Source organism: Rhinolophus sinicus, linkage group LG03 (genome assembly GCF_036562045.2).
Source record: "Rhinolophus sinicus isolate RSC01 linkage group LG03, ASM3656204v1, whole genome shotgun sequence".
Taxonomy (NCBI): Eukaryota; Metazoa; Chordata; class Mammalia; order Chiroptera; family Rhinolophidae; genus Rhinolophus; species Rhinolophus sinicus.
The window spans coordinates 42,426,310-42,441,124 of NC_133753.1; the positions used below are offsets into that span (position 1 = coordinate 42,426,310).

At 36.2% G+C, this 14,815-nt stretch overlaps 1 protein-coding gene across 3 annotated transcripts in view; it reads right to left on the bottom strand.

Moving 5' to 3' along the window:
* Positions 1 to 14,815, bottom strand: part of GLCE (glucuronic acid epimerase) — a 94,050-nt gene that overhangs the window by 6,414 nt on the left and 72,821 nt on the right. For 2 of the 3 annotated variants that reach the window (XM_019725639.2, XM_074327505.1), the window contains 2 exons: positions 4,950 to 5,545; positions 2,667 to 2,912 (listed from right to left, as the gene is read on the bottom strand). In XM_019725639.2, coding sequence (XP_019581198.1) covers positions 2,667 to 2,912; positions 4,950 to 5,532 — 829 coding nt within the window. In that variant the 5' untranslated portion in view covers positions 5,533 to 5,545. Of the gene's footprint in view, positions 1 to 2,666; positions 2,913 to 4,949; positions 5,546 to 10,387; positions 10,468 to 14,815 lie in introns of those variants that run through there. The other variant, XM_074327506.1, reaches the window with a different exon arrangement.

Genomic DNA, 14,815 nt, shown 5'->3' on the forward strand with positions numbered 1-14,815 from the left:
GATGTCATAGGACGTAACCTTTTAAAAAACCACTATTAATTTCCCTAAAACCTACCACCACCAGAGGGGATTACTGAGCCACATAGGAGAAGTGACAGAGAAGTCACAATTCCCCATTTAAATCAATCTACCAACAATTATAATTTTCACAACGATTTTATGATAGTTCTTTTAGTTCGCATTTTATAATTGTCAACATCACTCAGAAGGATCTGAATGGCATCAAATGAAATGTGACTTTGGTTGTGGCAACCACTATGGAAGCACATTAGGCAAGGCTCTCAGCTCTATTGGCGGTCTTACGCTACCTGGAGACCCCTGCTTTAAATCTACCAATAGAAAATTGAATTTCCTAATTGTTTGAAATCCATGACCCCTCCTCTCTCTGAGTAGGTGTTTCCAGGAGTCACTACAAGTATCTATTTTTCCGATATGTGTACACGTACTTTAGGCAACAAAGAATGATAAACATGTAAGAGCAGTCTTTAATTCAATGTTTTCACATACAACACAAACTGTCATCACTCATTCATTTAATCAACAGGTTTACTATGTGCAATGAGAAGAGGCCCTGCTTAGAACCTCCAGGAACAGTGAGAAATAAGGGTCAGTAGAGGAAGAGAAGCTCACAAGGAGCCTGAGAAAGAATGGCTACAGCGAGAGGAGAAAATGAGGTCACGGAGATGAAGTGAAGAGAGTGCTCTGGAAAAGGGAGAGTTCATTTAATTTAATAGAGTAGGACACGTATAAGGTTTCAATTCATTGAAAATTCAGTTCCATTTTAAAATTAGGAAGAGGAACAAACCATTATTCAACAAATAAATAAAAAATATGCTGCAGACCCATGCTATGATTCTTTCCTCTAGATGATTTCGTCCCTTTGAGGGAAAAAAACAATTCAAGGCCAAGAAGGAAAGACTAGGAGGCCAGCGGCATTTAGGCCCCGGTCCTCCAGGGCCTCACCTCACTTAGGCCCATGCTTTTAGGTACAAGTCCTCATTTCTTCTCCACAGTGATTCTCTCAATGTCTCCCATGGGCTGACAGCCTCCAAAAAGCCTCATCTCCCATACCCAGGCCTTAACAAAACAGACTCACTCTGAGACTTCTTTCTCCTGCTCTGAGCAACAACTTCCATGTGACTCCAACGTACACCCCTCATACACCTGTATTGAATGCAATGCCAGGTACACCTGCTATCAAAACAAGCACCCCAGTCCCAGCTCGCACGCTCCCACCAACAGGGAGTTCCAACTGTGAGTAGTTTGTGTTTCACTGGCAGAGTGACTGACTGTCACAGACTTCTCTCCTCCATAGGCTAAAAACCACCTTAGGCAGTAGCCAGGGCATCCAAAAGTGCACCATGAAATCTATTGCTCTAAATAGGATAGGGTTCAAAAGATTGTTCTAGAAAACTTCCCAACACTTGAGGAGATCAAGATGAGGACTGCTGTTTTCTACCCTAACCCAGACATTATTAATTAGTGCAAACATAAGCGCCTTGGGTGCACCCCCAACCCAATGGCCTTTTGCTTAGTCTCATCGTTTCCTGCTGCAATAACCTCAGGTATTACAAGCTAAATATTCTTAAACATGTCCATGTACTTCCTCACCCGGCCACGTCTGTTGTTTCACAATAAGTAAAGATGCTCTATGCACTGGAATATCACAGAATGCCGTAGGAGAAAGGAAGTTCTAGTGACAGAATAAAAACGAAAGGTCACCCATTATTTGCACTGCATTAAGCACTCATAAATCCCTTACTTAAGGCCATCCAGAAGGAGTAGATTTGTATTGTGGCTTTCAAGGTCTGTGAATTATGCAGTCATCAATAAAGGACAAGGAGAGAATACAGAAGAGGTCTTATAACCTTTCTCTCTTTTTATTTACCGACTGCAAGGTTGGCGGGATGGGGGTGGGGATGAGTTCTGTTCTTGACAACATTTCCCGATAGAGAATTTAAGCCTGAGGTGCTAACCAAAATTATTTCATTGTCTTTTTAAATAATGGACTCATTCATTCTCACGGATATTGATTAGTGGAGAAAAATGCATTACATCCTAATTAATGAGACTGTCTTACTAAAAGGGGAAATGTTGCATAAAGTTAATTTGATTTTATAAATGATTTTATTAATGAAATGGTTGTATATGAAGTTTGAGACAATCTAGTACATTAACAAAATTTAATATGGGAAGCAGGCCTAGTTGGTTATGCTGTATTATCTTGAAAAAGTTATAAGCTACTGGTAAAAAATAGGCAAAGAAAAGGATGGTTCTTTCCATGAACAAAAATTTCTACCTTAATGCAAAATAAAGATAGAATTTAAAAATTAAAGAATACTGTACTGAAATAGTAAAATAAACCGAGGAACTTCATTCCTGTGGGCTACAGATCCCTGGAAGGAGATACACACGATGCGGTCACCTGGACCTTAGTATTCAATCTATGGCTTGGCTCTTCACAGAGTATAAATATGCCTTTTATAACCCTGACTTTTTAGCTGTTCCTTTTTTAGGGATTTCGCTTGGGTGACACCATTTGTTTATATACGTAATATAAAGTGTCTGCTAATGTGTTTTTTTAAAACCATAAAAACAATTTTAAGGGAGTGTCAGATGCCATAAATCAACATAAAATTACCAGACACATATAATACATCACATACCTGGGGCTATGAACTGTTTAACATTGGTAAATCTAGACTTATCAGCCACACTAGCCACAGAGCAGCCCTTTGGCACGGTCCAGTCACTGGGCTTGCTGAGTTTGTCCCTGTCTTCCGCTGTTTCATACACCTCTATGTGAGGGGGTTTCTCAGTGAGATTCTTGCTGTAATGACTTAACCCATACTGTGCGATTTGGATTGGGTAGAAATAGCCTTGAGGTCCCCACTGCGTAGATAAAGGTACACCTATAAAATAGAGAAACAAAATAAATAACCATGTCCAGATATTTACAAGCTTGTTCTGAACACCACTCTTCACTGCGTTACTTTTGGAGATATTATAAGGTTATCAGCAAATTTTAAGCTTCCTTATTATACGATTTTCATAATTATGAAAAATAATATTAAATTAACCAGATATGAAAAACAAAATTAAGTGTTCATTCACTTTCATTCACTATTTGTTTACAGATAGCAATGTAATATTGTAGATTATCTTTCAAGGACTGACTTTTTATGTGTTAATTTTGCCCACAGTTACAGAGGTCATATTTTATAATCGTTTCATACATTCAAGTTTTGCACAATTTAAATACATGTAGATAATGCTACCACAGCTTTATTCTCGAATGTCAATCCTGAAATTTTCTTAAATATTTGTACTTAACAATCAAGTTAACTAGTTACTCATCTTTCCCTCCAATGTCAAGATGTGGTCTAATAAGTGTATAACCTGAGAGTTAACGTATTTCTTTAAGAAGTCAGTTGTGACTAGACAACTTAAAGTATAAACATAGCTTATGACTCTTTTTCATATCCTTCATGTCAAAATGTAATTCTTGACAACAAGGAGGAGTTTTAAAAATGAATTAAAGTTGTATATTTAAACATAGATTCTTGAAATAATTCATTAATGGGTCACCTCTTGTAAAGTTCTAAGGAAAACCTTTAAACGTTTGGTGTCAGTGTTTATTTTAGTAATTGCCTACATGGGAAATACAACCCTATCACACTGCACAGAATGTTATATTGTTACATCATGGTGTATATGCTGAGAGATAAACTCCTATCTGTAGTTCTAGTCTCAGTAGAAACTGGGAACCTATAAAACCATTTGTGTTCTGATGTAGTTTCAACACAGGATAAGAAATTAGGGACCATATAGGCTAAGAAACCTAGGCTACAAATAAGCTTTTTAACTTCTGTATTCTTTCTCTGCCCAAAATTCAAATAGAATTATTTTCATTTAATAAAAGGAGGCTTAAACAATCTCATTAAAGATGGGTGATAACTATAATAATGTGCAACTGGTTTAAGAATTGATAGGCTGATCGATGGAATAGTAGGCCAGGAACATACTCTAGTATTCAAAATATTTTAGTATAATGATAGAGACTCCATCAAGAATCAATGGGGAAAAAACATTATTCAGTACATGTTGGGGAAAAAAATCTAAAGTAAGACCTTAACCCTGTACCATTTACCAAAACATAAATCAATTTAGCAGGACTAAAAAGATAAATGTAAAAAACCAAACATAAAATATTCAGAGAAAATACAGATGAACAGCTGATCATAGTGGGACAAATGACTTTCAAAGCATAAAAGAAAAAGGTTAAAAGTGGCTTTGTTTAGTAAATAGAACTGAAAACTTCTAAAATTAGCACATCATAAGTAAATGAAAAGCCAAATTCAATTTGGTTTTCTGATCAATGCTAGGTTTGAAATACAAATTCCAAATTGTACTAACATACTATAAGGAACGCTTACTGCTCCAAGTTTGAAAGACAACATGTAATAGACTATAGGAGTTCAGAATACGTTCAGAGAAAATGGTATCTACGTATTGTATTGTTCTAAGGACTTTAAACCTCCATCCAGAGATGATAGCTGGCTAATCCGGAAACAAGACTGTATTGGAATATTGATGGGTCCATTGAATGGTCTCTGTCTCTTTCCCCATCTCCTCTGATAGGATAATAACTGTATATTTTAACTCAAAATTTCTGGAGATGCGGTGCCTTGGCCTTACTGGTAAGAACTTAGATTCTGAGGCAGGTTAATGGGATAATCCTATTTAATCAGGTATGAGCTTATTGCAGCCCTTAAATCATACCAGCTTGAAGGTTGCCCTAGGTTCATCACTGCTAAGTCAGTGATGAAAGGTCTCTTGAAAGTAAGCTACTGTACGTATGTACTTGCTATATAATTAACACCTACAGTTTCCTATTCTTTAACATAGCCAAGATAAAAAGAAGTGCAGTGGAGCACACAGATACCAACCTTCAAGCCCACTTATGCACTTGACTCTGTCTCGGACTTCCACATTGTAGCCTTCGAAGGACATAAACACACCATCAGGGTGATAAGGGGCTCTCTGAGCATAGACTTTGGAATAGCTATGAGAGAACTCAAACCGGTCATAGCCATCATACTGAACCATCTTTCCATAAACGTCAAAATATTTCTCTACCCAAGTGAACGGAAGAAAGATTTCGTTCCCCTCTCGTCTCCCTTTAATCGTGTGTTCATCATTTATGAGGCAGTCAATTTCTTCATATTTGAGCCCTAACACCTTGCTTCCCCCATTGCTGTTGAAGCCACCAGCGACAGGGGGTGCTTTCTGCTGTTCCTGAGGGAAGGCCTCCTCAGACTGTTTGGCCAGGTGGTTCACATAGTTGTTACTCTCAGATGCTGCTGCTCTTTTTTCTAATCCATCCAGTCTGAAGCCACTACTCAAGTGCCGTGGAAACTGGATTGCTTTGTCGCTGGAACACTTATTCCACAGAAGCACTGTGACCAAAGTGAAGAGTGCGCAGATGATAATCAAAGTCTTATAGTTGACCCGAGCTGCCAAGCAACGCATATTCACACCATACCTGCAGAGGCAAGAAGAAACATTCATGCAAAGATGTACTACTGACATTTCATAGGATAAGGTTTTCTTTCTTTTTGGATGCTGAGCAACCACATTAGGGAAATTGTATTAATTGCATGTAATCTAATCAAATTTAAAATGACTAACTCAAACTTTTCAGGAGAGACAAAGAGAAGGCAAGAGGTACTTTCCCCTCTTAAAATGCTCATTACCATGATCCTCTAAAGCAGAGATTCCCACACTTTCTGTTTCTGGCTCCATCTGTTATTTTAGTAATTTTTTTTTCACAAAGCCCCTAATCCAAATAAATGTCTAATAGTTCCATTTATTAAGTAGCTGGGCCCAAAGAATTTAATACATATTTTTGTCCTGACAACTTACTAGCTGTTTAAAAAAAAGTAACAGGTCTTGTTAAGGTAAACACTGACATCAATGTTGCCAAATCCAACACTGAGTTTTCAGCACTCATCCTACTTGACCTCTCAGCAGTATGAAATAGTCAAGGACTCCTTATTGAAACACTTTCTTCCCATGCCTTCTGGGGCACCATTCTCTCCTGATTCTCCTTACACCCCACTGGCTGGTCCTCCTCAGCCATCTTTGATCACTCCTCTCATCTCCCTGAACCTTAAATATTGCAGTGCCTTTGGATCCCAGTCCTCAGAGCTCTTCTTTCTCTATTCACTCCAGGGTGATCTCACCCAATCTCATAGCTTTAAATACAATTTATATGCTGACTATTCCCCAAAATTCTATCTCCAGGCCAGACCTTTCTTCAGAACTGCAGAACATATATCTAAGTGCCAATCCAAGTAACTGACAGCTTTACGTGGAGGTCAAATGGATTTTTGAAATATAACATCTCAAACTTGACTTCTAATCTTTCCCCTCAAACTGTTCCTCCTTTCCACTGCTCAGACCAGAAATCGTGACTCCTTTCTTGCTTACCACGTAGACAACAATCGGTAAGGAAATCCTGTTGGCTCTGACTTCAGAGTCTACCCAGAATCTAACCTATTTTCTGTTACCACCATGTCAGAGCCACTGTCATCTTGCATTTGGAATGCAGCAGTGACGTCCAAACTGGTCTCCCTGCTCCTACTTTCTACTCCCAAGTCTATTCTCAATGTAGCTCGGCCGTCAGAACGATATTGTGAAATATAAGCCAGGCCATGTCATTCTAGTCATGATGCGAGAAGAATGTGATGTGTCCCTGTTGGTCACCTGCTGTACCAGCCAGCTGGGATTGCACGCAAGCAGTCCTGGGTTGCCTGGTGCTGGGGTCATTGAGAAAGACGAAAAATTATGGGTTAGTTATTATGTGTGCAACACATGGAATATTTCAGCCTGCTAAGAGTAAAGGGAGTCGTTCTCCTTGCTGATTGCTGCAGTAGCTCTGTAATTTATTGTATGGTTAAATCCACAACTACTTATTTTATTGTTTTTAATCCTCCTTCCCCTTTTCCTCTCAATAAACTCTTTTGGCACCAGTGAGATTAAAAAACAAACAAACACCAAACTCCAAAATGAAAATGTTTAATGAAAAATTATACAATAAATTTGTTTTTCTTGTGTAATTTGTAATCCACTCATTTCTTTTACAAGAGAGGGTAAAGCGCTGAGTCCTTGCCGCTGTGAAAACAACTTTATTCTCACCCTTCATGAGTAGTTTGGCAGGATACAGAATTCCTGGTTGCCTATTATTTTCTTTCAAAAGGTTGTAGGCAATATTTTACTGTCTTAAAGCGTTAAAGGATACTGATGGGAGGTTTGATTTCAGTCTGATGCTTGTCACTTTGTACACGACTTCCCTCTGGTGCTTCTGGTTAACCGAGGCATTCTGCAGTTCATCGAGGAGGCGTTACAGTACATGAGTCACTTTTCAGTATGGTGTGTCCTTTCACCTGAGAACCTGTGTTCTCTTATTCCTGTTTAATGGATGTAGTATCTTCTTGCACCTCTGAGTATATTAGAATTCCTTTTCTCTCTGATTAGCTCTATTTTCTCCAGTGGCAATTTTTCTGGTTATTTTCGTGTCTTTCATGCCGTTAGTTTTCCTCACATGCCTGGTGATCTCTGGTGACTCAGTCATATTTAGGCCTGAGTGACTCACCAGCCAACATAGATTTTCTCTGTTACTGTGACGATGGCCTGTGTTTTGGATAGATCGCTCTCCTGAGTGGGCTAGGTGTAGGTGGATTGGTAGTGTTCCTTTAGGGTGCACAGGTGGGGAGTCAGCGGCCCTCTAAATGCCAGAATGTAATACAGGCAAACTGATAATACTAGATGGTGTTTTACTTATTTTTTTTAAAGTCCTTCATTAAAAACACTTACCTCCCAACATTTGAATCATTTTGTCAGCTCTACCTAACATTTAGATCAAGTAAAATAGAAATATAAAGCATTTTGTCCCATCTTTGAGAAGTGACCAACCTCCACAACTCAAGTGAGAGTAATCCTGCTTATGGGAACTAAGCTACCATTATGATGAGGCTCACGAGGGGAAAGTATAGAAAAATCAAAATTAAAAACTTTTAATAACCTTTATGCTCAGATTTTGTTATCTGATACCATTCCATAGTAAAAGCAATCATAGTAAAAGCAATCCGGGCTTCTTAGGGAAATGGGTGGATGATTCCAGGTTTGGGGCCTTGCTGTGCCAGAAAACAAAGAAAACTTTTCAAATATCAATGGACCATAATCCAGGGGATCAAAAAAGTAGAGGAGGATAGATGAAACAAGATTGGGAATATACTGATAATTGCTGAAGCTGAAAGGAATGTTGGAGGTTCACTATATTTTTCTCTATACTTTTGTTTATGTTTAAACATTTCCATAATTTAAAAAATAGTATCACAGCAAAAAGACACAGGATAGGAATCAGCCTGAAAGGTCCCCTTCCCCCAGTCAAAGTTGTGAGAATTAGGACTGATGTTAACTGAAACACACTGGATTAATAACAATAAAAAAAAACCATGAGTTTATAGTGATATTAAAAAAGGTGAAAGCCAGAAAAACAAACTTATGTCATCTTCTGAACTGGTGAAAATTGGTAACTGAGTGAAAAAATTAATCTATCTGGCCTTTGCAGGAGAACATACCAATAACTCCAGATGTTAAAAAATTCCATTTTACAGAAAAACATGGCTAATAATGTAAACTTTTTAAAAAAAAAATCAGAAAATTAATATTATTGGATCCCTCATGAAATTACTAATTTAGGGAAGTATTATATTCAGGTACATGTTTGATAGGTACCTGGAGATTCATACTGTGCAAAGTAACACCAAATACATTATTTTCTAGTCAAAAGGAGAAAAACATGAAACTCTACAATGAAGGATTGGATGGTCATTACCCTAACTCTGTGGTCAAATTCAGTTTCATTAGTAGTGGCTCATCCAGATATGATGTGTTTTGATGAGTTACAATAAGACGTACATGACCTATCCTATATCCCAACCAAAAATGATTAACTTGGATCTCTCAGGCCTTAAGATTTAACTTCTAGTTAACAGAAAATAGAAGGGACAGAGGAACAAGTTAAATGTGGAAGCAACCAGACACATTTAGAAGGTGAGACATCCTGTACTCACTAGTGGTATGAAAAGAAAAAGGGAACTGGGTTAGTTTTTCTTAAAGAGATGTACGAGCTATAACAACCAGCTGCGAAAGTTGACATGGATTTAAAAAGAAGGAAAGCAGGAAGGACATATGGAGATTAATTTTAAAAAGGAGGTTAAAAAACAGCAATACAGTAAATTCTCACTTTAGAAAACAATACATATATGTCTTTATTTTCTAATTTTCCATGATTATATTTACAGTTTTTAACCATAAAATTTAAAAAGATCAAAGTCAATTTTGTTAAAATATTGAAAGAAATATAAATTTTAAGTTAAAAATGTCTATATTTAGTTTTCAAAATAGGCACTGAGATTTTTGGGGGGAAGGAGGAGAGACAGAGGAGATAGACAGATAGAGAGAGAAAACCTGGAGCATGATATGCAGTGTTAACTAGCTTATTAAAGGTAAAAGTGATCATTTTATGATAATGTTCCTCAAACTGTAGAAAACTGACAGAAACTTTCAAATTTCAAGGGGACTGCATTGACATTTTGCTAAGTATAAACGATAGTAACTTTAAAAGCGAAAACGAGGGTTTTCTGCTGAGTGGTGATAAGCTTCCTACTCACTTTAAAGCTTTTGCCACCTCCATGAACTAGATTAGATTAACCTTTCAAGTTAAAAAAAAAAAAGTTACTAACCCCTTAAATTCAAAAACCTTGAAACCTCATCTATTGCTGACCCTAAAGATTTATTTTATTAGAAACATAATGCAATAGAAATTGGTTTTAGTAACTTTGGAGACCTAAAACAAAATAACATTCAGTAAGCATCATAAATAAACCGTGGAAAAACTTCTTAGCAGAAATAGTTACAAATTAGAGAAAGCAAAATATAACTTAGTTTTCCTTTGGGAGAGCAAACTGTTCTCTTTTAAAATGATTTGCAATTCAAAGAACATTTATACCTTACTTTCTAAATTCATTTTCCTGAGTATTTCAAGTAACTATTAGAGTAATTCAGTAAACATTAAACCTGTGGATATCACGTTTTTAAAATATGAAGATTATATTTCAGTTAAAAACAACCTTTAAATAAACTTGTAAAAGATTTCATTGAAAAAAATTATTGGCTTTTTCTTTTCTCTGAATAATGTAGACTAAAGGCTTGCTTGCTCATTCTTTTCTCTTATTTATATACCTAACAATTTACATTTGCTATAATTCTTTGGTACCAAGTAAACGGAAGGAGTTGCTCAATAGATAATCAAACTGACCGGTTCAATCAGCATCAGTTCAGCAGCTGCTGTGTAGCAGGTAAGGCTCTACCCCTAAAGGCCAGGTTAGTGGGAAACATCTATGTTAAAAAGAAAAAATGTTAGGAGACAAGAACTGTAAACCTCTATGGTGTGAAACAGAGAAGGAAACCTGTAACTCTGCCTTAACTTTCTAAGGTGTTAAGGAAAGCTTCAAGGTGGAATGAGTCAAAGATTGACTGCCAAGCATGCTCCCAGATCACGGTATTTACGATAGCCATTCCCTCTGCCTGGCACTGTTTCTTCAAATATCCACTGGCTTGCTCCTTTACTTCTTCAGGCCCCTGCTTAAGGGTCAATTTATCAAAGAGGCTTCCTCTGACCACCCTATCTAAAATCACAGCTCTCACCCCATCATTCGCTATGTTCTTATTTAGCTTTATTTTCCTTCAAAGTGTTTATCACCACCTGATATTAAGTGTACACATTCAGATTATTAGCCATCTTCAATCCACTAGAATCTAAATTCCATGAGGCCTGGAATTTGTTTCTCCTGGATCCCCAGTGGCTAGAAATGTATCTGGTTTACAGCAGGCATTCAATAAAGATTTGTTAAATGAACAAACATTGTTAAGTATACAATTTTAGAAATAACAGACATTTGAAATAGACAATTTTTGTTTTCTTTCCCATATTTGGGTATTCTAAAGTCATAATCCATATAAAAATGAACATAACGGACACAATTGAATATGGATTGTGATGTTGTGTATTTGCCAATTCTTTAAAATAGATTTACAATTTAATTACTGCTGTTAGTAATGTTCCATCTGTTTACTGCTTGATAGACCAAGATTTAAATTATAGGCAAATGGTGAAGCATTCTGTGATAGCGCTAACTCAACTGTCTAATATTTCTGGTGGTTAGGCCTCTCCCAGTAATGAAAACAAGCAGTATTCTCTGTCAATTACAATAAAGTTCAAACTGAGAAGGTAATTTTGCTAGTCCATTTTTTTTTTTTTAATAACAAAGTTAAAATAATCTTTGATACAAGCGGCTCACAATGCTTCACATAAGATTATATTTCTGGGCAAACATCCCCCCAAAATTGAGCTGGAGTATATGGTATATTACATTATTTGCATTCCATAGATGAAAAGACTAAGGTACAACAGCCCACAAGAGCTTCACTAAGGAAGAGGACAGGGACAAAACCAATATAAATGAGAACTTAGTGCTCGCTTCGGCAGCACATATACTAAAATAAACGAGAACTTAAACATGATAAAAAATTGTTTCTCCAACTCATAGACACAGACAATAGTTTAGTGGTTACCAGAGGGTAAGGGGGGTGGGGGTGGGAGATGAGGGTAAGGGGGATCAAATATATGGTGATGGAAGGAGAACTGACTCTGGGTGGTGAACACACAATGGGATTTATAGATGATGTAATACAGAATTGTACACTTGAAATCTATGTAATTTTACTAACAAATGTCACCCCAATAAATTTAAAAAAAAAATTGTTTCTCCGTATTTTATGGATGACGAAACTGAGGCTTTGTGATGTTAAGTAATTTACCCTAGGTCATTTGATTATTTGACAGTTCACTTGAGATTTGAACTTAAGTTTGTTTGATTCCAAACCTTGTGTACTAATGGACATGTCATAGGGTATCTTTGAACAGATATATATTGTACTTCAGAAGCTGATTATTACCCTTCCTCAGGAGATATTCTGATTTATTACAGGTTAACAGTTATGAATTGAATTCAAACACTGACAGGTCTTATTCTAGACAAAGTTGAATTTTAATCTTGAATCAATAGTTTGCAAAGGTAAAACATAGTTTTAGGAAAAGTTATCTAGTTATTCTAAAAATTTATTTGCATATTTGAATGGAATTTTTAAACTTTCTTCAAATCCAACAGTATAATTACATGCCATATTAACATAAGAGTAGAAGTGAGAGTCATAATTATGAATATTTATGCATATATAGTCTAATAAAGATATCTTGTCTCCAGGTGGATTAAAATAATTAAGCCCTTGAAAACAGGATTTCCACTGGCCTCACAAATCCAGCAACAGCTTACAAATGCGTTACAGAGCTGCATTTTTGCAAATAATTATGATGATGATCTGGGTAACTTGGGGAAGCAAAACCTTTCTCCAGAGATAGAAATGGAGCATAATAACAGTATCACCAACCCACGCTAATTTGAAGCTTTGAAAATAATGTATGTGTCGGTGTTCTAAAAATCCTAAGGTGGCAGTATATAGAAGGAGAGTAGCATTAGTATAAAAAGTTAAGAGTGTAAAAAGGTATAAATCTTAAAATAAAAATATTTTCATTTCAAGATTGTCTCATTAGCCATACCAAAAAAAACAAACAACAAAAAAACCACAACCTGGAATATACGTGCTTTTAACTTTTTTTTCTACTTGGTTTAATTTCTGGAAAGAACGTATACTCTTGGACATAGAATGTATATAATTACTCTCAGAAACTACCAGTGACATCAAAGCTCAAATTTATCTGCTCAGTTACTCAACAGAAATCTGCTTTGAAGCAACTTAAACCAATACTTTTGCTTTATCTGCTATTCTCCTGTAAACATACCCATTGCCATGAAGGAAAAAAACACAAAACAAAAATGAAAATATGAAAAATGGGGAATATAATCAATAACGATGTAAAGACTATGTAGGGTGTCAGATGGGTACTGGACTTATCCGGGGGATCACTTCGTAATTTATATAAATGCCTAACCACTACGCTATATACTTGAAACTAATATAAAATACATTGAATGTCAACTAAAATTACACAAACACACAAACACACAGTCACGGGATATAAAGTACAACATAGGGAATACAGTCAATGGTATTGTAATAGCTACGTACGATGTCAGAGGGGTACTAGACTTGGGGGGTTATCACTTTGGAAGGGGTGTAAATGTCTAATCATTATTTTGTACACCTAAAACTAACAAAAACAAGAAAACAAAAAATGAAAAGCTTCAAACTGCAGCAATAAAGGATAACCTTCCAATAAAGAATATATTAATTGTATAAATGAACACTCAAAATAGAACTTGGGAGTTGGGGGAAGGCGCATTTGTACTGTGCGCTATTTGCAAGAAGAGCTGCGACTATCTGGTTGGTGTCTTCTATTAGCCCACAATGTGGAAGCTCACATTCTTTTTTCTTTTCCAATTAAAAAAAAAATCATAGTAAAATACACATAACATAAAATTTACCATCTTAACCATTTTTAAGTGTACAGTTAAGTGGTATTAAATACATTCATACTGTTGTACTACTATCACTACTATTCACTATTCACCTCCATAACTCTCATCTTGTAAAACTGAAACTCATTAAGGATTAAACAACAACTCCCTATTCCTCTCTCCCCACCAGACCCTGGCAACCACCAATCTACTTTCTGTGTCTATGATTCTGACTACTCTAAGTATCTCGTATAAGTGAAATCATACGTGTACAGTATTCGTCTTTTTGTGACTGGCCTATTTCACTTAGCATAATGACCTCAAGTTTCATCCATGTTGTAGCACGTCAGAATTGCCTTCCTTTATAAGGCTGAATAACATTGCATTGTATCTATATACCACATTTGCTTATCTATTCATCAATTGATGGATACTTGGGCTCTTCTACTTCTTGGAGATTGTGAACAATGCTGCTATAAATATGGGTGTACAAATATCTTTTCAAGACCCTGTTTTCAATTCTTTTGGATATACACCCAGAAGTAGAATTGCTGGATCACATGGTAATTCTATTTTTAAGTTTTTGAGGAACCACCATTTTGTTTTTCAGAGCAGCTTTAACTTATTATTTACATACCAACCAACAGCGCACAGGGTTCCAATTTCTCCACATCCTCACCAACACTTGTTATTTTGGTTTTTGCTTTTTAAAAGCAGCCATCCTAATGTATGTGAGGTAGCATCCAATTGTGGTTCTGATACACGTTTCTCTAATGATTAGTGATGTTGGGCATCTTTTTATTGTTCTTATTGGTCATTTGTACATCTACTTTGGAGAAACGTCTATTCAAGTCCTTTGCCCATTTTTGAATTCGGTTGTTTTTTTGTTACTGAGTTTTAGGAGTTCGCTATATATTCTGGATTTTAATCCCTCCTTAGATATATGATTTGCAAATATTTTTTCCCATTCTGTGGGTTGCCCTTCTACTTTGTTGATAGTGTTTACTGATGAATAAAATGTAATTTTCATGTAGTCCAATTTGTCTATTTTGTCTTTTGTTGCCGATGCCTTTGGTGTCATAGTCAAGAAACCACTGCCAAATCTAATGTTGTGAAGCTTTTGTCCAATGTTTTCCTCTAAGAATTTTATAGTTTTAGGTCTTACATTTAGTTCTTTGATACATTTTTGAGTTAACTTTTGCATGTGG